Source organism: Sminthopsis crassicaudata, chromosome 2 (genome assembly GCF_048593235.1).
Source record: "Sminthopsis crassicaudata isolate SCR6 chromosome 2, ASM4859323v1, whole genome shotgun sequence".
Lineage (NCBI taxonomy): Eukaryota > Metazoa > Chordata > Mammalia > Dasyuromorphia > Dasyuridae > Sminthopsis > Sminthopsis crassicaudata.
Window position 1 is genome coordinate 239,126,650 of NC_133618.1, and position 17,707 is coordinate 239,144,356.

At 31.4% G+C, this 17,707-nt stretch overlaps 1 protein-coding gene across 1 annotated transcript in view; it reads left to right on the forward strand.

Annotated features, from left to right (window-relative positions):
• The window catches only part of DOK5 (docking protein 5), an 83,304-nt gene that overhangs the window by 21,891 nt on the left and 43,706 nt on the right, over positions 1 to 17,707 (forward strand). Inside the window, exons 2-4 of the mRNA XM_074288643.1 lie at positions 11,259 to 11,373; positions 11,475 to 11,594; positions 13,052 to 13,241. Of these exons, the coding sequence (XP_074144744.1) occupies positions 11,510 to 11,594; positions 13,052 to 13,241 (275 nt within the window). The 5' untranslated portion in view covers positions 11,259 to 11,373; positions 11,475 to 11,509. The remainder of the gene's footprint in view (positions 1 to 11,258; positions 11,374 to 11,474; positions 11,595 to 13,051; positions 13,242 to 17,707) is intronic.

Consider the following 17,707-nt stretch of genomic DNA (forward strand, 5'->3'; position numbering starts at 1 on the left):
CCCCGGCAACTAGTAAATAAACATTAAGTCCCATCACTAGATATTTATATGGGAGTCTTCATGAGCAAAGGCAAATAGACAGGAAATTAGGAAATATGAGATGCTAGTTCTGACTGCCACTAACTCACTTTATGTGAGCTACTTTCCCAGTATGAGTTCCAGTTCTCCCAGTTTTAAAATGAGTTAGAGTTATATGATTTCTAAGGCACTTCTAATTTTTTCTTGTTTTGGGGAGGAGTTTGGATGGTTATTGTGGGGTAGAGTGGTAGAGGAAAGCTTTATTGTAGAAATGAATGATATGTTGGGTCATAAATGTAAGTAAAACAATTGTTTTCATCCTATTTCCTCCAAATTGTAGTACAATCTCTTTTGTATGGAGTTATTATTATACAGTGGCTCTGCTTTCATATTTTATATTACTTGGCAAAGTTTCCTTGTAGTTGTAGATTCACATATAGGATTTATTTGAAATTCTAGTGGAATTTTATCATTAAACAAGATTAAAGTGCAGCAAGAGGTAAATCTCAATCAGAGACAACATTTCTTTCAACTAGGAAGACAATCAAGTGTCTAATGAAATAAAGATTTTAAGAAATAGAGCATATCATAGCAAAATTGAACAAAATTTTTGTTTAGAATGGTCTACAGAATGATCTATAGATTTTCTCTTCTTGTCTGTGCATGGTTTTAAAAAGCAGAGAATGTTCACTTTCTGTCAGTTTCCTTCATTATTTTAACAAATGCAAACTAGCACTCTTTTTGTACGAACAAAGGACTGCAAACTAATAAGCTACCTATTATTTGAGGAATGGCTGAACAAATTAAAGTATATCAATATAATGGAATACTATTGTATAACAAGAAATGACGAAAATGACAATTTCTGTGAAGTCTGAGAAGACATGTGAAATGACAGAGAAGTCACCAGAACAAAAATAGCATTATAAGAACAAAGAACTTTGAAATCCTAAGAAGTCTGATTAGTACAATGACTAACCAAGAATTTCAGAAGACCAATAATAAAGCATGCTATACTTTCTGATAGAGAGATGATAAGTTCAGGGCATAGAATGAAATATATATTTTTTAACTTGACCAATGTGGGAATCACTAATGCTTGACTATGAATTTGTTTTTCCTAGTTGATCATTACACTTTCCTAGGCCTTTCAAGAGGAAGAATACATAAACTCATAGGTTTTAAATTTTAAAGAGCTTTAAAGATCACTTAAGTTAATTCCTTCCTTTCGCAAATGATTAGTACTTTAATGCTCTAATGATCTAGATTTCTTCAATGACATCCTTCACTAATTAAGACTGTCTAGGATTTAATATATAATAATCAAGATTTTTTGCAGGTAAAAATGTCATTGAGTATCAAAATCACTAATAAAATATAAGCTCCTTGAAGGCATTAAGGCAAGGATATCTCTTTTTTAGCTATATCTATATATCTATATGTGTGTTAGGGGATATGTCTTTATATCTATTATGATTATTGGCACATTGCTGGTACCCAAAAATAATTGATAATTAGTTTGCTAATTATTGATTGAACTTATATAGCATCTGTATATACTTTTGTGTGATGAACATAGAGTCTCTTGGAAACACATTTCCAAAGTGCTTTTAGTTCAATAGGACCCACTGGATCAAATGAGGAAATGATAGGTTAATACCTCCATTTTGTAGATGAGTAATGATCTTATGCCCAGAAAAGTTGAGTGATTCAGATGGCATCATACTTAAAGAGTGGTAAAGCTAAAACTGGAACACCTAGGGAATTTGAATAAGAGTTGTAAGCTGAAACAGAGTTAAAAGAGATCCTGTAGTCCAACATCTTTATTTTGTATAAGAGGTAACAGAGGCTGAGAAATATAATACATAACTCAAGATCACACAACTAGTGAGGGAATTAAACTTAGATCCTCTATTATTATTATACAGGGCGAGTTGATTACTTGGAAGAAGTTCAATGGAACAACAAATAGCAACTATATAAGATAAGAACCAATTAATGGAGCTCATTTTTTAGGATCAGTAAATTTCTAAGTGGATTTATTGCCTGATATTACCAGTGAAGACATTTTTTAAAAATCACACAAAAACTTCTGAGTTATAATTGAATGAAAAAAGTAAATTCTCAGGTATATTTATGCTTATAATCATGCAAACTCCAATTCCAGAGAGTCATCTGCCAGCAGAATGCAGGAAAAATTTGAAATCTTTTGAAACTTATTTGGATTTATAGCAGAGATTAAAGGAAGAACACTAGGGATCCTCTAGGAATTTGGCTCTTCTCACTGCCTCATTCACTCCAGGCCTCCAGATGAAAGTGATCTCTCTCTTCTTCCTCAGAATTTTCATGTACTTTACTTACCCAAGTATCTCCTTTACCTTTATTTAACTGTTTTTTTTTCCTCTTTGTTATTTTTGTCCAGGTTTTCTCATTCCTCCCTCTTTCCACACACAAATTTGATTTATAAATTTCATGACTGTTTTAGTTACCTTTGTTTCCCTAAGGCTGAACATAGTCCTTGGCAAACTTTAAAATCTTGATGTGTGTATTGTGTTAAGGAATCAATAATTCTATCTGCTGAAGATTATTACACAGTCCAGTTATCTTCCTCTTTTGACATTTATCCTCTCCTACTTATAATAGTTTCCTAATTGTTTTTTCTACCTCCAGTTTCTCCCCTCTCCAGCTTATTCAGGTAGAATTAAAATTGATATTCATAAATCATTAGGAATGTTATTTCCCTACTCAAAACTCTAATGGTTCCCTGTTATTTCTAGCATAAAATATACATTTTTATGTTTGACATTTAAAACTATTCACAATCTGGGTTTGGCTACTTTTCCAATCACTTTTCTTTACAAACCTTATGGCTCACCTAATCTGGCTTGCTTGTTCCTCATATAAAACATTTCTTCTCCCATATCCATATCATTGAATAGCCTCTCCATGCCTGTGATATCCTTTTATATAATTTTTAATTCTGATGATTCCCAGTTTGCTTCAAAGTTCATCTCAAAATACATTTCATGAGGTTTTTGCTGATCCCACCAGATTGCTGTTACAATTCTTTGGTCACTTATTTTATCTTCAGTAAAATGTGTACATGGTTCTTCCATCAGTAGGATATGAGTTCTTTGGGGATGTTGCATTTTTACTTTTATATCCCCACAGTCTGGCACGAAGTAGGAACTTAATAAATTATTATTAATTGATGATCCTTTTGCCAAATGAAGTTGCTTTGGACTAAGTAGAATGGAGGTGACTGGCTCATATTTTTGTGTTTCAGGTAATAAAGATGCTAAGTGGGTTAAATCAAATATTCATCAAATGTTCTATTTGTATCCATACAGAAGAGCAATGTAGTCTATAGGAAAGATCAATGGAATTGGTATCACTGAATTTATCGACTAATAAAAAGATTATCTCATTTATTTTATACTTAAACAAGCATTCTTTCTTTAGCATTAGTATTTCCATCAAATGATTATCCAATTTCTATTTGAAGACTACCACTGAAGGGAAATCCATTACTCATTCCACTCCTGAATAGCCTCACTTGTTTCAAAATTTTTTCTCATATCAAGTCTAAATCTGTCTTCTGTAGCTCCTATTGATTACTTTCTGAATTAAGTAGAATGAGTCTATCCTTTCATGTGACAAACCTTCGAATAATAGAAGATGGCTATCCCATTTTCTCTAAAGTTTTCTGTTCTCCAAGCTAGATATCCAAAAATCTTTCAACCAATCCTTGGATGACAAATTCTCTAATCCTATTACCATCCTAGTCACTTGCTTTTGATTGTTCTGGACTGGACTGAACATAATATTCTGGATGTGACCTGATCAGGGTAGAATAATATACAACTGTTTCTGCTCATCCTGATCACAGTGCCTCTTCCAAAACAGTATAGAAGAGCATTAAATGTGTTTGGCTATAGAGCTATACTATTATGCATTTTAAGATTTTGTTCAGCTAAAATTCTTACATCTTTTAAAATTGAAATTGTTACCTAAGTATTCTTTGTCAGTCTTGTATTTGTGAAGTTGATTTTAGAATACAAGTAGAGACCTTTAGTTTTATCCCTATTAAATTTCAACTTATTTGAATTTTCCATTGTTCTAGCCTTTTGTTTTCTATTTGAAGCTAACCTAGTTATCCACTATATTAAAAAAAAATCTGTCTATTGTACTATCTGCATATTTGAGAAGCATGGCTTCTATATGTTTACCCAACTCATTGTTAAATAGGTTGAACAGAGAAGAATTAAGAACAGATCTCTAATGTGTTATATTAGAGACCTCCCTAAAAATTGTCCTTAATCTATTAATCATTACTTCTATTATTCCACAGTCTCCTTGAGCTGTTCTACCTCAGTTTCTCTGCACTAGTTTTCCCTTATTGTCCTGACTGAGTTTCCCTGAATTGTTCTATCTCAGTTTCCTTAACTGTTCTCCCTCGATCTCCTTAAGTTGTAAAACCCCTCTGGTTCATTAAGACTGAGGAACATTTGCTCTAATGTTATAAATTGTCAATGGGAGATGAGGAGCAGATCAGACATCCTGGCTCCTAGCTTCCTCTGCCTTCAAAGAATTTGTGACACTGTCCCTCTAAGACCATCCTGGATACTTCCATTGACATCCTTACTTCTGTTTATTCAAACATCCTGACTCTGGTTTTCAATAAGATCTTATTGTTCTCCCCATCCTGACAGAACCAAAAGGTTCTGTAGGAACTTTTCCCACTCTTCTGTTCTTTTCTTTGGTTTGAAAGCTATAAAAGGGTTTGGCATTCTCCCATTCGTCACTGGATACTTTGAGACAAGAGTCCTGTCCAGTCAATTAAACTCTCCAATTAATAAAATATTTAAAACTCTCTAATCTCTATCTTGCCTCAGTTTCTCCGGTATTACACTTCTTGGTCTAATTACCAAATCAGTTTTAAAGTCACTTTAGAGTACTATCATAAGAAACTTTGTGAAATGTTTCTTTGATATTAAAAAATACTCTGTAACATCCTCTGATCAGTTTAGTTAAAATGTGAAAAAAAAAGCTGTGTCAGATTTATTTTTCTTGGAATCATGTTGGCTTTTTATCATTGCTTCCCTTTCTAAGTACTTACAAACCATCCCCTTGAAAATGATTCTATATTTTTGCCTGAAATAAAATTTAAGCTCATTGCTTTATAGTTGATAGATTTCATATTGAGAATAATAATAGTTTCACAACTCCCTTAGAGAGTTGTGAGTCACTAGATCTCAATTAAAGCTGCTTTCTGGGACAATATGATAATATGATTGAGAACTTAATTGAACCTTAGAAAATAACAAGTTTACTTATGCTCCTCATTCCCTTTTATATGAGAAAATCGAGCAGAAGACTAGATAGAGAATAAGATTTGTTCATTATCACTTAGGGCAAAGTCTAGTCTGATAGCAAATCTAGTGAAATTTTTATTATACCCTGTTAAGAAAGGGTTATTTTATTTTAAAAATCATAATACAAAAGCAAAGTTAAGATCCTGCTTAAAAAATAGCTATCATTGGTGTTTTCCCTTCAGGCAAAATGCATTTGCCAAAGGAGAAAAATGGGAAGAAATCCAACTATTCAAATGAGTAATCTTTAGAATTTCAAGTGTGAAATAAAGTTTTACCTAATTTCTATTGAAATCTATTGCTGTACCTCTGGGCAAGTAGGAGAGAATTTTTCCTAATAAGTGCTTAACCTTTGGAATGAATTAATAGCACTGATAAAGCATTCTTGGTTGTATTTCTTCAGATTTTATTCCTTTGTGCTATAAAATCCTAATCAGAACAAAGCCATACCCAAACCTATATTTTCTGCTCATGTTTTTTCTGTATAGACATTCTTCTCCTTCAGTAAAGATGTCAACGAAATTGAGTCCAGTCTTAATATAGTAGAAGACATTTCAATTCAAGAAAAGAAAGTTTGTAGGAAAGATATGGTATTAACTTTGTTTTCAAGAAACTTGAGGCAAATCTCAGCCTTCATATCATAGTAATGATGTCATTTGGGGACAAGTCTTGATTTCCTCTTCAGTAAAATGAAACAATGGGGTTACCTCTAAGTTTCATATTAGTGATAAATTTACTCAAATCCCTTTGGGAGCTACATTGATTAAAGTAACTATTTTTCTGACTAGCCAGTAATGGATCTATTTTTCTGGTCTATATCTTTTTTTTCTAATATTTCTTAATTAAAGTTTATAAAGTATTTACATAAACACTTTAAAGTTTGCAAAGTGCTTCACAAATGCTACCTCATTTTTATTTTCACAGCTCTGAAAGGTAGGTGCTATTATTTTTATTTTCTTCATTTTACATTTGAGGAAATGGAAACAAAAATCAAATGCTTTGCTAATGATTTCATAGGTAGTTAATGTCAAAAGTTAGATTTGAAGTCAGGGACTTTCTGACTCCAGATCCATGTCCTGTGTTACTTAGCTGCTTCTAGTCATTTATGTCCTCAAGCATGTTTTATATCTCTCATCAGCAACCATTGATAGCACTATTGTGTAGACTCTTCAAGTAAGTAGGCTATGGAAGATTACTTGACATTATGATCACTGTGTTAGCTTAATTTAGAGAGGAAATTTTGCTGTTCTAAAGAATTCATCTGTAGTTTAGAACTCTAGAAAGGAGAATAGGTAGTCAAAAGACAAGATTGCTCTATCCAGATTGGAATCTCTTCATCAAGTAAGTTATCTTGGGGGAAGAGTTTTCTTGGAGAGATTTAGCTTTACTAGCCTATCTTTCATTAATAATTCATTCCCAGGGGAAGCTAGATAGCAAAGTGGGTAGAACACTGGCCCTGAAGTCAGGAGGACCTGAGTTCAAATCCATCCTTAGACACTTAATACTTCCTAGCTTTGTGACCCTGTGCAAGCCACCCAATTGCCTCAGCAAAAAAAAACAACCAAATAAATAATTCATTAACTGACTGCTGAATAATGGCAATATCATCTTGAAGAAATTGCCCTATAAGGGCAAGACAAATAACTTCTCTCAGTCTTGATTTCCTCTTTGGTAAAATGAAAAGGTTGGCCTAGTTTATTTCTAAGTTCTATGTTATTGATAAATTTAGTGAAGTCCCTTTAGGAATTGACATTTTGGAAATTAAAGGTAGAATCTTGTGGTAGGACAAATTCTTGGCTGGTTGTAGGAAATGTGGTTCTATAAGTACTTTGTTTTAATGACTGTGTTTTAATGACTTTATTCCATAGTACAGTGGGGAAAAAAAGAATTTATTGGATTCAGAGGACCAAGATTCTAAGATACTTTTGATGCTTAACTTTTTATGTAATCCTGAGCAAGTCACTTAGCTTCTCTGGGCCTCAGTTTGCACATAGATAAAATGACAGCATTTAATATTTTTTTATTTTAGATATATGATCATCTCATTCTTACTATGTATACTGAAATTTAGGTATGACCCATGCAAGGTGAACACAGGTTAGACCTAGTAGTCTTTTTAAAAATTAGCTAGGTGGTATAATGGATAGATCACAGGAACAGAAGTAAGGAAAACTCATTAAAATCTGACTTTTATTAATTGGGTGATCCTAGGCAAGCCACCTAATCATGTTTGCCTCAGCTTCCTCACCTGTAAAATGAAATGAAGAAGAAAATGGCAAACTACCCTACTATCTTTGCCAAGAAAAGCCCAAATGAGGTCATGAAGAGAAGGATTAGACTTAGCTTTTATGTTGACTGGAAGAAGGGGGAAAAAAGAGAGAACCTCATGGTGGAGTTCAATTGCTTTTTTGTTTTTTGTAACTAATGAATCCCTTTCTTCAGATATGGAAAACCACATGACTCTTAGTTGCAGGTTTTTTCTCTAGCTGTCCCCTATACCTAGAATGCTTTATCTACTCTGCTTCCAGACCTCCCTGGTTTCACTTAAGTCCCAATTAAAATCAGAAGTCTTCACCCACCCCTCTTAATACCAGTTTTTTTTTTTAGTTGTGCATAATAAAGTTGCAATTTCATGTGTAATACTATTTTTTCTTTTCTACTATATTATGGAAATGCTTTGTTATGTTCAGAATAAATTTTTTAAAAATCATGTGCTATTTGTTCTGTATATATATTTGTTTGTCTTCCCCATTAGATTGTGAACTCCTTGAGTGCAGGGACTCTCTTGCCTCTTTTTGTGTCCCTAGCACTTAGCATAAGGCCTATCATATGGTAGCATAAATAAATATTTATTGAATGATTGATATGAAAGATTTAGGGTTAAGTTGGGATATGAAGATGTCATGAATAGAAACTAAAGAGAAACTTAAAATGTTCCTTGTTTTCTACCAAAAAAATAGAGCTATTAAGATGTATAAACTTTTTGGAGCACAAGCTCACAACATGCCATCAGGGTTACAAGATAATCATGTACTTTATGATTCCATGATTAGAATTATTTTAGAAAGGAACAAAAATCTTATGTCTACAACCTTGTTCATGATGGCATTATTTCTAATTAAAAAGCAGAAATAGCCCTTTTGTGCAGTTATGTACATTTATAATTAAATTGATGACAATAAATTGTGCCCTACTTCTCAAAATATTCAATTACTTCTCTTTTGACATGATCTGTTCCTTTAATGCAATGTAAATTTCTTGTGGGCAAATTGTTTTCACCTTGTTTATATCATTGGGTTCTAACACTGATCCTTCCACATCATAGGTATTTAATGGATGTTTGTTATATTGGATGGATTGAGTTAGAATAATATAATACTGTTCTGTAAGAAATGTGACAAAATGTAAGGATCCTACGGAAATATTTATATAAAGTGATTTATTTGCTAGATAACATGACAAAATTAAATAATGTAAATTTTTTAAAGTTGGTGTTATTATTATGCTAAATTTAACATATTTTCCTATGAAATTATTTCTATAATAAAATGATTAATATCACTTTAAAATTGATTTATCATTCCCCCACCCCAGTATGTCATGTCAGATGGAAATATTATCAATAAAGTATGTAAAATCAAAATTTCTTGATCTACTGAAAATGTTATAATTATTATAATTGTTTTAAAACTGTTTAAAAATTATTTTGAAAAGTTATCCTTGAAGGTGTGAAGCATTTTCCACTGTAAAATGGATATAAAAAATATTTTTTGGCTGACTGAAATAAAAGTGTTGTGTAAAATGAGATGAAGATCTACAGCAACTCATTAGTCCTGCCTGTTGTACTTGTGGAAAACTGTTGTGTGGGTCCAGGACAGATTTTTACTGTCCTGCTTAGTGTTCCATTGGGTTATATTCTTCTATGTGCTTTTACTTCTAGGATTGCAATGGCATGGTAGCATAGCTTATGTTAACAGCTCTTTGTTTCTTTGTCCATTGTTGTGTGCTCTTCACAGATTTCCACTGCTATAATCAGTGCCTGACACTATAACACTGTCTTCAAAAGATAGCATACATTATTCCTTTCCCCATTATGTTACCAAAAGTCACTATTATTGGGTTGTTCTCTTTATTTGTCATCTTAATCACATCATTAATAGATTATAATATGAAGAAACTTATAACTATTATATTCTCAAGGTGGGAAGACAAGATCAGTTATATTGCTGAACATGTTCAGTTACTTGAAGAAAATTAGATCGGAAACAACTGATTGTATTACAGGGTTATGGACTAATTGTCAGATTCTACTGACAAAATATGAACTACAAAAAAATTGGAAACTTGTATCCTAATGTAATTGGTCTTCTTTGTAATCCTACTTATTTTATTTATTTAAAAACTTTTTTTTCTGAGAAGGAATCTGTAGTCTTTACCAGATTGCCAAAGAGAATCATGACTAAAACACATGCACACATATACACAAATACACACACATACATAATTAGGAATCTTGGATTAGAACTTGGAGAGGGGATCTTCTAAGGCAAGTCTTTAAAGTACAGGATAATATCGGCAAACAATAAGGGTTGTTTGTTTTTTAGTTATTTTGAGATTGGGAATGGAGGGCATCAACTGGAACCTCTCAGGCATTTAATAAATGTGTATTGAATAGAACTGAGTTTAATAAATCAAAGCTCTCAGAATCATAAAAATTCAAAACTTTGTAGATTATTTTAGTTTCAAAGTTGTTTATGTAAATGTGTGGTGCTGTATGATGAATGTAATTGGTTGGCATTGGGATTAATTTACAAAGCACATAATTGGATTCTGACTCATTCAGCTCTCCCTGTATTTTAGGCAATGATATATGACTTTCTTTCTCCCTTTTTACCCTAAATGGGAGAGATCATATGTTGCAAAATCATTTTATTTCAGCCTTATATGGACTATTGTATAATAATAATATTTAAAATATTTGAAGGAGAACTTTGATAAAGCATAATGGTGAAAGTCAACCTATTGTATCAAGGATAACATAAGCAGAGGAAAAAAAAAACTTTAAAAAACTGGAGCAAGTAAAAGTTCATGCTTTGGAAACTGGGCTATGCAAGTTTCTATAAAAATAAGCTAGGAAAACTATGAAATCCTTTCAGGTTTTTCTTCTGTAGCAAAAAAAAGTTTTTGGTACAGAGTAAGTGTTTAATAAATACTTTTTCCTTAATTTGAAATAGTCCCATAAACAATTAACATTGGAAGGAAATTTATCTATTTGAGAAAAGGAACCTGTGACCAAGGAATGGGAAGGGATTATCTCTAAATCGCATAATAAGGTACTGATAAAATGGGTATTAAATTCAAGTCCACTCAATTCCTGCCCAATTCTTTTGCTATTATAGTATGATTGTGAGAAATCTTGAATGTCTTTATAATTAAAAGTAAGGAATTGCCCAAATCTTTCCTACCACCTCTAATGCTAGCCTTTAATCAGAACCAAACAAGTTAGAGATTTAAAAGTAATAGCTCCTGTTGAGTTGCTTTCATTTGGAGACTCATTGTTGTATAGAAGAAAGAATGTCGGACCAGGGTATCACAAGAAATCTGGGTTTGAAACCTACCTCTGACAGTCACTCAATAAGTGATTTCAGGAAATTAATGATAATAATAATAACAATAACAATAATAAATACTCATGCCTACCATTCATGTGAATGTGGTAAGGAAAACATTTGGTAAACCTCAAAGCACTCTACAAATAGCAGGCATTTTTGTTACATACAATAAAAAAGATTGAGTTCCTTCTTTGCTCTCTGCTTTTGTATAGTTTAATTCAGGAAGTGTAACTAAAATTTCTATTTTTTTTTTCAGGTCACAGAACTTAATAATGTTAAGAATGTGTTACGATTGCCCAAAAGCACAAAGAAACATGCTATTGGGATTTATTTCAACGATGATACCTCCAAGACCTTTGCTTGTGACTCAGGTGTGTCTAATGTAACAGTTTCCATAAACTGTGGGGTTATTGATTTTTGCCATGTAAGTGTGCCATGTACCTACATGCAGATTTTCTGGGCATTTATACAGAGCTTGAGGCAGATGAGTGGTGTAAAGTGCTGCAGATGGAATGCTTGGGAACTCGTATTAATGACATCAGCCTTGGAGAACCTGACTTGTTGGCCACTGGTGTAGAAAGAGAGCAGAATGGTATGTAAAAGAAATATAAATTTATGAATATTTTGAAAGTTTCCAACTAATATCCCCAGAAACCCAAAAATTCATTATAGAAGTACCTCAGCTAAATTTTGGTAACATTCTAGAAATAATAAAATGCTTATTTTATTTTTAAATAAAATAAATATATAGTTGATGACAAGGAAGCGCAAAAATATGTGAGATAAATTACCCAGGGACAAATAATTGGTGGTATAGCTCAGACTAGAATCCAAATGTCTTTCGTGCAAATCCAGTTCTCTTTAAAATAATACTATTTTTCTCCTGATTCGTTACATTGCTAATAATTGTTGGAACTGGGATACTGCTTGCTATATGATTTTGAACAGTTCACTTTTTTTGAACCTCCACTTTTAACAGAGGTAGCTTGGTAGCTCTCTGACATAATTACTATGAAGTTCAGATGAAGTAATATATTTACTTTATCTTTCAAACTGCAAAGTCTTATGTAATTGTGAGTCTTCATTGTGATTGCCATATCAAAATCAATTAACCTTTTATTAATATCAGATAGCTTTAAATTATCATTTTGGATTGGATGTATTCAATGCTGAACAAGCCAGATGAAAACCTGTTATGGCTATATTTTTTTGTGTTTACTTGTATCAACTATATAATGGTGAGAATAATGGAGATTTCTTTGTAATTTAGTAGAAACTATAATTATATTGGATGGGGAAGATAATTTAACTGTAGGAAATGAGTGTTAGGATAATTTATCATGAAGTTAAATGATTCAAAATAATTTTGATAATTTAATATTTTTTTTATAAATCAAATAAAGAAAAGTCTCTTCTCAGAAAATTGTCAAAGGAAACCTATCAGTAAATGTGGTGCCATTAATTAATTTGGAAGCTTTTCAGACACCCTGGAGCTCTATTGTGTGCATGGCATTTGGTCGAACTATTTTAAAAATAATTTTGGTTGCTGTTTTATTCATGGAGTTATGATAATTATAAGTTGATCAATACAGCATTGATATAATTAAGACATACGAGCAATTACTGTGCACCTGCATCTATTGTGAACACAAAGCTGAAGGTATAATTGACTTCCATTTGCCAGTACAAATTCACAATTGTAATTTTTAATGGTTTTTAATGATTTTATCTTTTACTGACATATATCTTTTTTTTTGTTAAGTTTGCAAATGTATACTTTTTTCTTTACAAAAAGTTGAATTTTAGTTATGTAAATAGTGTAACTTATATTTTAACAGGCAGGCTCTATTCATGCATCATTCATGTATTAATCAAAAAGGAAGATTGCATTAAAAAATTTCTATGTAGGATGGATTTGCCTTCTTTTAGTAATCTTCTATGACATAGGGAGAAATGTATTATAATTGTTTTGAATGCCTCAAAATTCCTACAGTATCATCAATATTTAATTCCTAGGGACTTTAGACTAACATTTTGTTTTTCTCCCAGAGAGATTCAATGTGTATTTGATGCCATCTCCTAACTTAGATGTACATGGGGAATGTACCTTGCAGATAACATATGAGCATATCTGTCTTTGGGACATCCAGAATCCCAGAGTCAAGCTCATCTCTTGGCCATTAAGTGCCCTCCGACGATATGGACGAGATCCAACTTGGTTCACATTTGAAGCAGGAAGGTGAGTTTAAGAATTTTTGATGGGCTCTATTTTGGCTTCAGACTCACTTCATTTGTCCATAGATCTTTATCCAGCTCCAAAGATAATTCATGAATTGCAAAAGGATATCTGTGAACTTGGAAAGGAGAAATTCTTATTTCTTTAGCAATTTATTTTTCATTGAATTCTTCTCATTATATCCTTAAATGCTATATGAGAAATGTCTTATTCATTTTAAATATAACAAAACTGAGGCTCCAAGATTTATGTCCTGCTAAGAGTTATATAATCAGTGAGCATTTTATTATAATTTTGTTTTCAGCTGTATAAAGTTGAAATCATCAATGTGTAAATAATTTTTAAGAATATAAAAGTCACTGAATTAGAATAATATAAAACATCAATATTCAGTAAATAGTTTTCATTGTGATTCAATACTCATCTATTATATTTGTGGGTGAATATATTGTATATAAATAAGAATCTGGATATTGTACTTGCTATAACTTTGTCTTCAGATTCTGAAATGCCTTATCAATTAATGATAAACAACATATGCAGGCATTGAACACATTTTTCAGTAAAAATGAGCATTCTTATTAACCTTAGGGAATTTGTTATTTATTAATTATTTTATTTGTTTGGTTTGATTTTTGTCTGGATTTATTGGAGAATCATGGAATCATAGACCAGCATATTTGGAAGAGGTCCAAGAATATAGAAATTAGAATGTTAGAACTTTTATAGAGTTTAGAACATAGGTCACAGAATGTCAAAGAATTTTAGAATATCAGTCAGTCATTTAACATTAAGTACATTTCATGTCACAGGCACCACACTAAGTGCTGGGATTATAAAAAAGGAAAAGACAATTCCTGTCCTTAAGGAGCTTACAATCTAAGGGGGAAATAACATGCAAGCAATATATCCAACATTAGCCACATAAAAGAAAAATATGAAATAATTAACAGAGGGAAGATCTTAGAATTAAGAGTGTTTAGGGAAGGCATCCAATAAAAGATGTGATTTTATTTGAGACTTAATAGAAGTCAGGGAGAGACAACCAGAGAAAATGGTTGGAACTAAGAGGTAGAATGTTACTTGATATATAAAATTTTATGTCTTTTATGCAAAAATGTAAGTTTTGTGATAAACATAATATCTATTAAGGTGAATATTCCCTTTAAATTAATGAACATTATTTAATATCACTTAAAATTAACTCACTATTTCATTAAATTATTTGTTGAAATAAGATTCATATATATTGATCATATTAAATACACATTATTTATTAATTTGTGTAATAAAATATGAAATGTCAAATGTCAAAGTAGAAAGAGAACTTTGGACAAAGATACCTTGATTCTGCTATTTATTGCTTATGTAACCTCGGGCAAGCTTTTTATAGATCTCATTTTCCTCATCATAATATGAGAAGGTTAAGTTAGATAAACTCCACCCTATACCCTGGCCCAGATATTGTGATCCCATTAAGGAAGAATGTTAGATTAGAGCAGGTATCTATCTAGTTCAGCCCAAAATGATTATCCAGGTATCTACTGCTCTTTACTTCCTCTCTTGACATTGTCTCCCCTTAATGTCTATCATGTTTAAAGTCAGAGTTATTATTTCCAGAGGTTTATTTAGACTCTGCTGTTTGTCAGCTCTTGTAAATATTAGTATTTTTCATATTCTTTTAAATTTATTTTAATTAATAGGAAAGGATACTGGATCTTAGAATAATATTAAACAAATAGAATTTTGGCAAATAATTTTTCTACTCTTCACCTAAAAATGAGGAAGTTAGATTGTTTTGTCTAATATATTTAAAGCTTTGAAATGTAATTACTGTATTGATGCTACAAATATACAGTATATACAGGATATATATATATATATATATATATATATATATATATATACACATATTTTTATTTTATAGATACAGGATATAATATACAGGATGTATGAAGAGTGGCCCATGTTAAATTATAAAGTATAGAATTATACTGCATTACACATGGTAAAGTTTTTTTTTTTTTTTTAATGTCTGGTGATAGATTACTTTTTTTTTCTTGCCTAGACCTTTGACTTTACCAAGATTTGTGTGGAAAATTCCCTTACCAATACCTACTAGTAAATCACTTATAATTTACATTTTTAAAGAATTACTTATAGTAATGAAATATCAAATGTCTTGTCCATTGTCACATAGCTGGTGTTAGTTAGAAGAAGAATTTTACTCTAGATTATGATTCCAAAGCCAGCTCTCTACTGTGTCATCTTATCTTTATTTATATTTAATTTGAATAATTTTTATATTATTATTCAAGAAATCAGCTTAGTCTGTTCCAATGTAAATTTAAGGCTGGAAATTGAGTGAGAGGAATAGATCGATTATTTGAATCTCATTCATTTATTCATTTAGTAAGCATTGAATGAGCACTGAATTGAGTACCCACTACCAAATCTCCCAGAAAGAGTTGCTTATTCTCTAGGTAACAGTATCATTATTTTACACTTTGCCTGAACATCAAACAATGATGTATTTTATAGTTATCATCAAGAAGCTTAGGATAATAAGATCATTCAAGCTCTTCCAAGCATGAAGGTTTCATTTCTCCTTTGCTTTATTAATGTAGGCATTTGCTTCCTTGGCTGTTCCCAGGAAAGTGATCAAAATAAGGAAGTTCCATTTCAACTATGTAATTTTCTTCTCATCTATACAGATGATTGTAGGCAGTTAAAACTCTCTAGGAAGTTTATTATTATATTTTAATGCAAGGATATATTTTATTTTGACATAATAGGCTCATCTCAATCTCTTCCCAACAACACACAACACACACACAACTACACACACACACACACACCACACCACAAACAAACAAAACAAAACAAAACAGTGCTAATAATGTGTGTTTCTCCCAAAGTAGTTAGTTTATTGATTAAGAAAAAAGAAAGGATGTGTCCTGAAATGTTAATGGCATAATATAATAATGAACATAAATAATGTGTTTTAGCCAGTGTTTTGTTGCATCTTCAAGTTGACTATCTTTACCTTGTTGTAATATTGTGTGTATTCTTTTGCCTTTGCTTTGTTCACTCTAATTTAGAGGTGTTAAGTATGGATCTGCAATAATCCTGAAAGCAGCCAGATATACCACATTAAAGTGTAATTGGGAAACATTTAACAAAACAAATAAAAATGCAATAGAACAAAGATAATATTGGCATATGGTTTTCTAAGTCAATGTGTATCCCCTACGGATCTTTAAATATAGCTTTTTGGCCCCTATTTCTATATGAGTTTGATACTATTTCTTTAATTCACTATGTTGTCTACCTGTGTTTTTATGAGTTATTGTATTCATCATTCCTTATAACACAGTAATAGTTTGTTGAATTCATATACTATTGTTTGTTCAGCCAATCCCTAGTTGTCACATATATTTCTATCTTTTGATATCATGAGTAATGCTGACATGAATATTTTGATATGTGGATTTTTTCCTTGTACCACCTTGAAGTAGTGTAATTGAAGTAGTGTAACCCAGAGTAAAAACTCTGGGTTAAAGGTTATAAAAAATTAGTAACCTTTCTTCTATGATTAAAAATTGTTTTCCAGAAAGGTTAATCCACAGTTCACAAAGCCATAAGCAATGTTCCAGCATGTCTGCCATCCAATGATGAGTTTCAGAAATATTTAAAACAGATTTTTGCTTGATTCTATGAATTCCTTTCAAAGTATGGATAATTCTTAAGTACTATTAGTGGGTTCTTTAGACACATTTCTAACACAATTTAACAATCCTTGGAGTTGGAGTTTGATATGAATGGTTAATCCCATTCCATCAAAATCATATATTTGTGTCAATAGATGAGACAATATAGAAATGGTAATCAAAAAAAAAAAAAAAAGCAAAAAATAAAATCTCTTAACTTGTAGTCAGAAGACTATCCTTCTCACTTAAAGTTGTTTGAATGTGAATGATTCCCCTGTCATCACAGGATCAATAAATTTAGGAAATGCAGACATAAAGACATTAACTGACTTGCCCAGTATTATGCTAATAACTTTCTGAACCCTGATTTTGTCATCTGTTAAATGGGAATACTATTTTTATTCCATATCTTAATGGGAATTTTACCATTATTATTACTATTATTATACTGTCTTGTTACTATTATTATAATCATCTCACTCTCAATTAATTTTTAAATTAATACATTAATAAATTAAAACTAATTCCCTCTAGAAATATCCTCAGGAAAAATCACTATCCTGCTATTTTTTAAATATATTTAATGCTCTCCAGGCTATTATACAAGCTAATAAATTCGCTATTTATGGTAATTGAGTAAAAGTACTAGAGTAAGCTTTTCTTTGATAGGCTCATTAAAAACATATTTAGGACAACTCTAGTAGCAGATAGGATGATAGATATGTCTTAGTTTGCTCATAAATGACTTTGCTTTCTCCT